Below are 10,156 nucleotides of genomic sequence, written 5' to 3' on the forward strand. Positions count from 1 at the left end.
ATGAGGATTCTTTCACTCACATGATTTGCGGATTGGAGAATCTCACTCCAGGTTCAAGCCGGCCAATTGTCCTGGGTTTGCAAAGTGTTCTGCAAATCTTCCGATCCTGGGAAGCCCCTTTAAACTAAGCCAGGAATGCCTACATGTTTTCATTTCAACTATGCTATTTCGTCACGTGAACTGAGCCTTTGTTAAATAAATAATCATAAAAAAGAGTAATAAACCTTTAGTCTCCAGGAAATCTACTCGGTTTTAACATCAACGTGTTCCACGTTTTCTGCCCGAAAAATGGGATCAGGAAAACCTGCAAACACACACACACACACACATTCACACACACACACACACACATGCGCCAGACTTTGAGCAGAAGAAAACAACATGGATTTATTTTAAGGTAAGTACAACGATTAAGACCACATAAGACAAACAAGCGTGAAGTAGAATAAAAACAAATAGTTCTCAGGAATGGTCAGGGTGGAGACTATTATACAAAACATCACACTGTCGTAAATAAAAAAACGAATCAGAGACTTTGTCTTTTTTTCCCAAAAATCCACCAACAAAAATAAATTATTTCCTCGTCTTGTAAAAAGAACAGCTCTAAAGAGGAAGAAATTCTCTTGCATAATTGTACAAAAAAAAAAAAAGGAAGAAGAAATCACTTGTAATTAATTGGGCTGCCAGGAATTGTTGGGCAACATAAAAAAAAATAATCCAGTGAACTCAACTTTAAATATTATATTAATGGCTCTGAAAATTAGCCTGATTAGAAATCCACACATTTTACAGCACAATAAGAGAACTTAAAATACCCAGGACATATATTTATATATATAATATATATAATTTTCTTTTTAATCGCATAATGGTCGCTGTGATATTGGTCCATAACTTATTTTCGGAGACCTCCTATACTTTAGCATATAACTTTGCCACTTTGTTTAGATAGCTCTCTATATATTTTAAAGATATCCCTTTTCAAGTAGAATTTACTTGTTTGGAATTTACAGACGATGGAAGAGGATTAAGGGTCTATAAACTCTTTGGTTCCCAGGTCCGCTTAGAGGTTGTAAAAGTATTTCCTTGTGCAGTCTTAAGTGTTTGCTTAATTGGCCTACCCAGGAGAGTCAATGCTAATCAATACTTAGTGCAGTCATAGGAATAGGGGGTGGCGTGGCGGTATATGGAGGGCGTGGATCTATAGGGGATCTGACAGCTTGTGTTGCCGCTCACCTGATGCTCGTTGAGGGTCGAGCTCTCAATCCCCAGCCGGTGAGAGTTGAACATGTCCCGGACGCTCGGGAAAGTCTGCTGCTGGGAGCCAAACGTGTGCCCGGAGAGGTGGTTGAGCTCGGTGCTGTGGTTGAGGTACCAGGAGGCTGCCGGCTGCCCGGGCCCGCCGCTGGGATGCGGGTGGCTGGGGGTCAGCGCGCTCTCCTGGCTGGAGGCCAGGTTCATGGTGGCCAAGGGCGAAGCGGTGCCGTTGGGGTGCTCCGAGATGGCTTCTTCCAGCGCGGTGGGGACGCACATGTGGCCCGGCCTGTCCCCGGTGTAGAGGCTCATGGCCCGCATGCTGCACTGGTAGCTGCCGCTCGTGTCCACGCTCTGGCTGCACGCCTGGCTGTAGATGGAGGGTTGCGCCTGGGGGTAGCCCAGCGGCAGCGAAGCCACCAGCCCTGCCCCTGTCCGGCCGGAGGCGGCGCTCCCGGGGCTCAGCTCCCCCGGGGGAGAAGTCCGCAGGGTCATGATGTTCTCCACGCTGAAGCCCGACAGCCCGTTGCCGGCCGGGTGGTGCTCCGGCAGGGAGCTCTCGGTGGACACCGACGGGGTGGAGGCCACGCTCCTGGGGCTGCCGCTGCCCGGGCTCAGCGTCTCCACCTTGGTGATGACCGGCAGGTCTGGCGAGGAGGCCTCGCTCTTGATGACCACCTTCTTCTCCGAGGCCTCCTTGGAGATGTCCGGGCTGGAGATGCCCGGCGCCTTGGGCTGCTCCTTGGCCTGCCTCTCCTCCTTCTCCTTGGGCACGTCTTTCTTCTTGAAGCGCCGGCGGCGGCGCAGGAAGCTGCCGTTCTCGAACATGTTGTAGGAGTCCGGGTCCAGGGTCCAGTAGCTGCCCTTGCCGGGCTTCTTGTCGTCCCGGGGCACCTTGACGAAGCACTCGTTGAGGGAGAGGTTGTGGCGGATGGAATTCTGCCAGCCCTGCTTGTTCTCCCTGTAGAAGGGGAACCGGTCCATGATGAACTGGTAAATCCCATTCAGGGTGATCTTCTTGTCCGGGGCGTTCTGGATGGCCATGGTGATGAGAGCAATGTAGCTGTAGGGAGGCTTCACCAGGTCCTTGGGGGCCGCCGGCTGGTGGTGATGGTAAGGCCCATAGGAGCGGCCCATGCCGGCGGCGTACTGGTCAGGGTGGCCCGAATAGACGCTCATGGGGCTGGCCATGTTGCTGTAAGTCCCCGCGGTCCGGTAGTAGTTCTGCTCGCTCAAGTAAGGCACCACTCCCAAGGCGTTGGGGTCGGAGACGGAGTAGCGAGCCTGCATCATGGATGGGGCTCCCCCAAATCGCAAGGCGACGCGACGAAATCACCGGGGTCCGGGGGAGGGGGGACGAAGAGGGTAGGGGTTTTGGGGGAGAGGGGCTCACCCCAACGGGATTCCTCTGCAGAGGAGGAGGGCGAGGGAGGAAGGGGTGAGAGAGAGGGAGAGTCTCAAACACAAGCTGCCCAAATCCAACAGGGTCCTTAGCAGCAGTAAATCAGCAGCATCCTTCGGAGTCGCCAGGCGGAGCGTGCAGTGCGGATATCTAGTGATCTCTCTGGGTTGTTGTTGTTGTTTTTTTTTTTCAGAGGTGGTAAAAGCTGCTGCTAAAAGGGAGGCAGAAGCAGGGAATAATTCTCGCAGTCAAAGAAAAGTCTTGAGGGGGGAAAAAAGATAATTCTTGCAACAACAACAAATTCTTCTGGGAGGGAAACCACCACCACTTCTTGCGAACTCGGAACCAAAATAAACTCTAGGGCTGTGGAGGAGCCTGTGAGAGTCCGGTGTGTGTGTGTGTCTGTGTGTGTCTGTCTGTCTGTCTGCGTGCGTGCGCGCAGAGCCACCGGCGAGCCCCGCAAATGCTAACTCCCCTTATAGGGTTTGGGAAAGTTTCAAAACTTTTCTTGCTGAAGGCGAGTTTTTACTCCTCGCCGGCCACGCCTCTGCCCCCGACTTTGAGCCAATCGCCGCGCCCTTTGCGGTGGCTTTGTCCAATCAATGGGCAGGGAGAGCGAGAGCGAGAGCGAGAGGCTGCGGCAGAGCAGCGGGGCTGGGACCAAGGTAAACGCACCGGGGCTGTATCTTTCGAAGGCGTTGGAAGGTAACGAGCATCCAGCGCGGCTCATTCGTGACTTTTGGTTGCTCGCGGTAGGATTTTAAAGGACATGAAATGTAACGTATGAGCGGAATGGGTTTTACGCCGTAAGCCAGGCCAGGTTCATGACGAGCTGATCGCAATGATCAGCGATCACTGAAAACACTTCCCCGAGCGCTGTATTTATTATTCCTCCAGGTTTTTAACGGAGGAAACCTGCAATGCTGTATAAACACAGAGCTTCCCAATTTAAATACATTTTAGTTTAAAATCAAATCACCCTCCTGTCCGTGGGCGGCTATTCAGAAGGGGCTGATCATTTTCTTGGGTTCTTTCTCACACGCTTCTTGTAGCGTAGCTACCTATAAAAGCATTAGCACTGAAAGCTAGGGGATGGCACACATCACATTTCATAGCGTACGCTATCAGATCAAACAGCCGGCACTGGGATATTTGGAAGGTAGCAAGTTTGCAGCTTCCTCGAACACTTTCAAAAGATTTGAGCAAATAAAAAGAAAGAAAGAAAGAAAGAAAGAAAGAAAGAAAGAAAGAAAGAAAGAAAGAAAGAAAGAAAGAAAGAAAGACAGACCCAGGAGAAAAAGACCCACATCGAGATGAGTTTTCTTGGGTTTGTGAAACCCGCCCCTCCTGCTTTCCCTAATGATTTCATTACAGGCAATCAGATTCGGTTAATTAGGGACGCATGCTCGGGGAGTGCAAAGTTCCTGTATTTGCAAAGCTTCTGCGAAGTGCGCTGCATTGATCGTGGATAACGTTTCTCTCCAACGCAGCCAGATGAAGAAAGAAATGACCTCTCCTCCCGCCCCCAAGTAAAATAGAAAGCAAAGAACAAAACCACCTCCCTTTGGATCCAAATTTCTGAAAGGTGAATTTAAATTAAAACGGAATAAAATAGCTACAGACCCAGTCTGTGTCCGCTGCCTACTGAAATAAGGCCCTCCGTCTACAATTTACTTCATGCGACTTTTGAAAAGACCATCTAACAATTTGTGCGGAGCAAAACTCAGTCTTCGGGAATCGGTAAAGCTTCAGACAGGGACACATTTAACAAAAAGCGAATTTCGTGTGTGTGTGTGTGAGAGAGAGAGAGAGAGAGAGAGAGAGATGTCTCCTTATTTATCTTAACAAATATACTCAGTACATAACTATCAGGGATCCAAGTGGGGTAGGTATTGCAGGGCTAATGGTCCTACCTGAGAATCACAAAAGCTCTCTGTGAATGTCTTAATACAAAAGGGAAAGTTTTTTACCCAACACTTGTAAATCCACCAAAAACCTGTAATGGAAATTGATTGTAAAATGCAGTTGATGTCTTGGAAACTTTCACCTTCGTTTCATAGCAATAAATTCAAATGACACCCTTCGATTTCTTTAGGTAGAATAAATGCCAGGGTGATTTTCACAAGAGCATAAAAAAGCAAATTAGGTTAGCGTTGCTGGTGTCTCATTTAAATGTATTAACGGAGAAACGGGGTTTATTTAACAGGTTTTTAAACGACTTCCCATTTTTAAACTTCAGCTTTCAGTACAACCACACTTCTGATCAGCCCTAATTGTTTTAAAGCACACAATAAGCATAGGGGGACTTTTTTTAAAAAAATCATACACAATTTTAAAAAGTTGTAAACGTCCAACTCTGCCCAAAGAAACACTGGTGGGTTATAGCTCTTTAACCTATTATTTCCTAAAAGTTTAAGTTTTGTCTCAACAAATAGCCTGGTTACTAAACCTTACGTCCCATCAGTTCACCACTCTCAAAACTTTACGGAGCGTAAGTTTCTAAAGAAATCGAAAAGACGCCCTGTGCCCTCGCATCACCCATTTGGAAAATCTGTGGAGCCTAAGTCCAAAGGATCTGAAAAGCTACAAGACAAAATAGTTTCAGCCCCAAACGAAAGACAGCTAGAGAGATCCTTTCAACCAAGAGCGCAAAGGTGGACAAGAGATATTCTCTTTTCCTTGGAATGCTCCGGCTCTTTTTGGTTTCCCCATTAGGACTCCCGGGAGCAATGTTTGTTTGAGTTATTTGAACAACAGCTTCTACGTGCCTAGAGGTTTTGTCTTTAAATTTTTTATTTACCCTTGGTGGACACTATAAAACAATACTCTGAACCTTTCCACTACCAGATCCCCCCCCCCCCCTTTGAAATGTCCTTGCAATCTTGGAGAATGTTTTTATGAGAAACAAGAACATTGCAAAGACCCGGTTGCAAAGACTGGGATAATCAGGCAGGAGATTTGTCCCATTGTTTTTCTACAAAGGCAACAACAGAACCAGTTGCTTTCTGGTAGCCAAGTGAAGCTCTCCTCAAACATCACCTGAACTCTCCCCCTGAGAGTCTAGTTTGCTCACTATGTGGGTTTTGGTGCCCTCTAGGGGATACGCAGGAGACTGTAAATATTTTTCTCTGCAAACGTTCAGTGCATTGAATGGTAAAAATGTCGGTGCTGACACCTTGTGGACTTATCCTGGCAGAGCAGTTGTAGTATCGAAAATTTATCAAATGTCAAACACGAACGTGGTCTATTAGTTTTCGGGGGGGACTGTCCTGCGGCCGTGTGTCAGTAGGTGCCAGAAATGGGAGGCAAGAGTTTATTACAAAGAAGAAACGAGTTTGCACAGGCAATGAAAAACGAAGCTTAGCTGTTCCAGTGACTATGTTTTTCCTGCAAAAATATATGCACATACTTGCCTTAACTCTAAGCATACGCGTAAGGCTTTGCAGGACCAGAAACGAACACAGCAGAGGTAGCGACATCTGAAAATGGGTATGGGGAAATGACCCAAATACACACACAGAGAGAGAATCAGTTCAGAGCAGCAGCAAATGAAGATCCAAACGTGTCTGACTCAAAGCCAGTTCGTTAGTTTCAACCTTGACTACCTTGAGGAGCCTCCGTTGTTTCATTGTTTCCTGTGCAAAACGTTAGACAACCGTAGAAAGTTTACTAGCAAATAGAAACTTGTTTCATAACGAGCCAGATCTAACATACAATTTCAGCAAAATGAAGTAGGTTTTTTGTTTGTTTGCTTTTTGGAATTTAGTTTTTCTCTAACCCAATGCTATAGAGATTCTAGAGTTGTCTTGACTTGTATTCTGTACAGTATTGCCTATGATAATAATTTGATTAATAATTCTTCAAACCAAAGCATTACAAGCAATTACCTTACTGTATTGGTTTCATCTCCAGGGCAGAAAATAAAGCACAGAAATGCATCTGCCCCTATTTTTCAGCTTTCATTTTCAAGGAATTTGCAAGCTTTCTTTTATTGCTGTCCTTAATGTGTCAATTTCTGAGGCTGGAGAAAGGATTTGCAATAAAAGGCACTTGCAAGAATTGTGGAGAGCAGGGGAAAAATACAAAGGGGATTTGGAATCCAGGCTTTTAGAAGCATTCCTTGGTTTTCTTCTTCTTCTAAAACTGTAAAACACTTCAAGAAAGATTTTCACATTTTCCCTTCTAAATCAAATGCTTGAATTTTAATAGTTCTTATAAGACAATGGTTTATCTTTCACTATTTTTGTAAGCAGTGTTGTAGACTCCTGGATAGCAGGAGATTAGAGAGAGGAGGTGGCTGAGGATATCTTTTATTGGACCAACTTCTGTTGATGAGAGAGACAAGTTTTGGAGCTTGAACAGCTTGAAAGCTTATATCTCTCATCAACAGAAGCTGGCCCAGGAAAATATACTACCTCACCCACTTTATCTATCTTTCTCTATACTATATTCCAATTTTTAAGCAAAATTATTAGGTACTCAGATACCACAGTGAAATGTGCAATACGGGAATTATAGTAGTATAGACTAGAACACTCCCTTTTATTAGGGATTTTTAGGGCCTGATCCAAGTTCTATTGAAACCAAAAGAGAGACTTTCCACTGACTTTAGTGGGAGGTGGGCCATTAGTGCTAAAGCTCAAGTTGGCAATATATGTATGACAGTGAGAAAAGAGATCTTGGAAAAGTGATTTTGAGCAAATGGGATTTTAGTCTTATGGGATCAAACAATAGCTGATGCATGAAACCAGTAGAAGAGGCCTCAATTGTTAGGCAAGTTGCTAATTTAAGAGCCCATCCCCAAATATTCCTAAATGTATCACGTCCAGTTCTGCTTCACCTTTGTTAGAAGACCAACTCTTTTAAGCAACTATTTTTGATGGCTTCTTAGATAGATTTCATTATCTATCTATTTATCTTAGATAATTATATGGCCTCCCTTCTGAGTGTCCCATAATCTTTAATGTATTTATCTTCACAACACCACTGTGAGATAGGAAAGTACTATCAGCCCCATTTTATAGGTGGTAAACTGAGGCATTAAGCTGCTAACTAACTTGCCCAAGGTCACACAGGAAGTCTGTGGTGGTCCTGGGACACAGGCCTCCAAAATCCTAGGCTGGCCCATGGGACCATCCTTCTTCACTGATATACAGTAAATTATTTCTAAAGGGGAAGGGGATAATTGTAGGCACTTCAGTCCACACAGAGGAATTACCCTTCCAAAGGTTCTGCTTCACCAGATTTAGAGTATCATAATTACTCTGAATTAAAGAGAGGTTGTAAATAGCTCATCAAGGGCCCAATCCTGAACTCCCCACAAAGACAAATAAATGAGCCATCAATGTTATTGGGAGTTTTGCATGAATCGAAAGTGGAGAGTTGGCCTCCAAATCATCAAACATCTGATTCACGTGGATGGTCTGTTATGTCTGGATGGGGAACCATCGACTTCAACAGCACTCAGTTTTGGTGTACCAGTCTTCCTGGATGGATCCCACTGCCCACGGCCCTAATTGCTTGTATTGAAATCAGGGTGAGTTTCACCATGGACTTCAAGAGAAACAGCATCAGGCTCCAGGGTTATTGGGACTGTTCTGCATTTAGCCAAACATGTTCATATTAATCCATGTCCAAAAATGCCCAGTGAACTTTGAGCAGAAAAGGTTTCTAAAGACCTGACTTTTTTTACACTTATTTATACAGATTTGACAGAGAAAACATATATGCAATCAACTGCCATAGCAAAGAGAGAATGCATTTGTATCTGCCCAGCAATACAGGGGAGAGATCATGATCACCAAGGTGGTTTTCCCGGGGTGAGGATCATCCATTGCACAGTGGGTGTGCTGACCCCTGTGATTTCCCCAAATACGGGAAACTCAACTGCATAATTTGTGGCAGTGGGGGACTGTGTCGGTGCTTTCCCCTGGAAAAAAATACATCTGTGACTATTCAGAAAGGAGTATCCAAATTTCTTCTGCTTTCTGGTTGGCACAGTAACAGTCAGTTCTGACTGTGGATGTATATCAACAGCATCCAACCCAAGCAGATTAGAACCTAAATTCATAAACCTTCTCCCACCACCACCCTTTAAAATAAACCTAGGTTTCATTGTTCCCATGACCCCGTATTCCACTTGATACAGGAATGTTCAGATTCTTGAAACTCTGTCTTCCCTGAGTCGTTTTTTGAATATTTTAATTCTATAAATAATAATAAATACTGTAATTTAATATCCCATTAAATTCAAAATTGGAGAGAAAAAAATGCTACTTTGAATAGATTTTACATTGTTCTGTTCATAAACGACTGGATTTCAATGAAAATGTAATTGGTTGTGGGGCTTTTTTATTAATGTGCTTTTCCAGATATAGCACACAATCAAAAGAAAGACCAAGATATTTCTATAACTTTTTGGACTACACTGTGTTCTCAGTTTTTAAGCACAATTCCCCACTGGCTTCCACTTTAAAATTTATGGCACAGCATGTCCCTTTGTACATTTAATTTCAGGAAGAATATCGCCATTGTTCATGAATTTGGGCCATGCAACCATTTATATTGTTCTTATTAAAACTGAGCTAAAAGACACCTTGTAATCCCCAGCTGCAGACTGCTGGATTATAACATAACAGTTGCCCACCAATGAGGACATTTCAAAAAAAGAAAGCGGAGCCAAGAATATCATACCCAGAAACTCACAAGAGGATACTTAATTTAAATCAAACATTCCACTAAGGCTCCTTATTTGGAATAGGGCAGAATTCTATAACAACACTCCACTGCCCCAGAGCTTGAAGGCTCAGTAATCCTGCTGGTTTTGAGAACTGCATATACAGTAGAATTTGGCTGATGGATAGATCCATGACAGGGAAGTATCCCAATTAACAAAATGTCCTTTATAGCATAGGATCCCATCCTGTAATCCTTAATTCGGACTAAATGCCATTGACTGGAAGAACATACATGCTGACTCAGACCAATGATCCATCTAGCCCAGTACCCTGTCTTCTAACAGTGGCCAATACCAGGAGCTTCCGAGGGAAGGAGCAGAACAGGCAACCATCGAGTGATCCATCCCCTGTTGTCCAGTCCCAGCTTCTGGCCATCAGAGGCTAGGGACACCCAAAGCAAGGGGTGGCATCCCTTACCATCTTGGCAAATAACCATCCTCCATGAACGTATCTAGTTCTATTTTGGCCTTCACAACATTCCCTGATAACAAGTGCCACAGGTTGACTGTGCGTTGTGTGAAGAAGTGAACCTGAGTAAAAACATCAAGATCAGGCTCAGAAATTAGTATTTTTATCAGATGCATAAATAAGTACAATGCTGTGTAAAGCAATCATGCAGCTAGATACATTGTATCCCCTGTGCACTTTATTTGCACTGGGGTAATTGCAATTTAATTTTATGGCATGTAAGAGCATGCCTACCCTTCTCCCACCAAGGATTCGAGACCAGACCCTTTCCCTACCTTCTATCATTTGCTGCTGT

At 44.5% G+C, this 10,156-nt stretch overlaps 1 protein-coding gene and 1 pseudogene across 1 annotated transcript; one reads left to right on the top strand and one right to left on the bottom strand.

Annotated features, from left to right (window-relative positions):
• Positions 1 to 390: 390 nt before the first annotated feature.
• On the bottom strand, positions 391 to 3,137 carry FOXC2 (forkhead box C2). The gene has a single exon (XM_073308478.1). It carries the CDS (start codon positions 2,545 to 2,547, stop codon positions 1,141 to 1,143), a length of 1,407 nt encoding a protein of 468 aa, XP_073164579.1. The 5' UTR covers positions 2,548 to 3,137; the 3' UTR covers positions 391 to 1,140.
• A 5,296-nt stretch (positions 3,138 to 8,433) lies between these two features.
• On the top strand, positions 8,434 to 8,588 carry LOC140896567 (U1 spliceosomal RNA; annotated as a pseudogene).
• The last annotated feature ends 1,568 nt before the right edge of the window (positions 8,589 to 10,156 follow it).

This window comes from Lepidochelys kempii, chromosome 12, assembly GCF_965140285.1.
Source record: "Lepidochelys kempii isolate rLepKem1 chromosome 12, rLepKem1.hap1, whole genome shotgun sequence".
Lineage (NCBI taxonomy): Eukaryota > Metazoa > Chordata > Testudines > Cheloniidae > Lepidochelys > Lepidochelys kempii.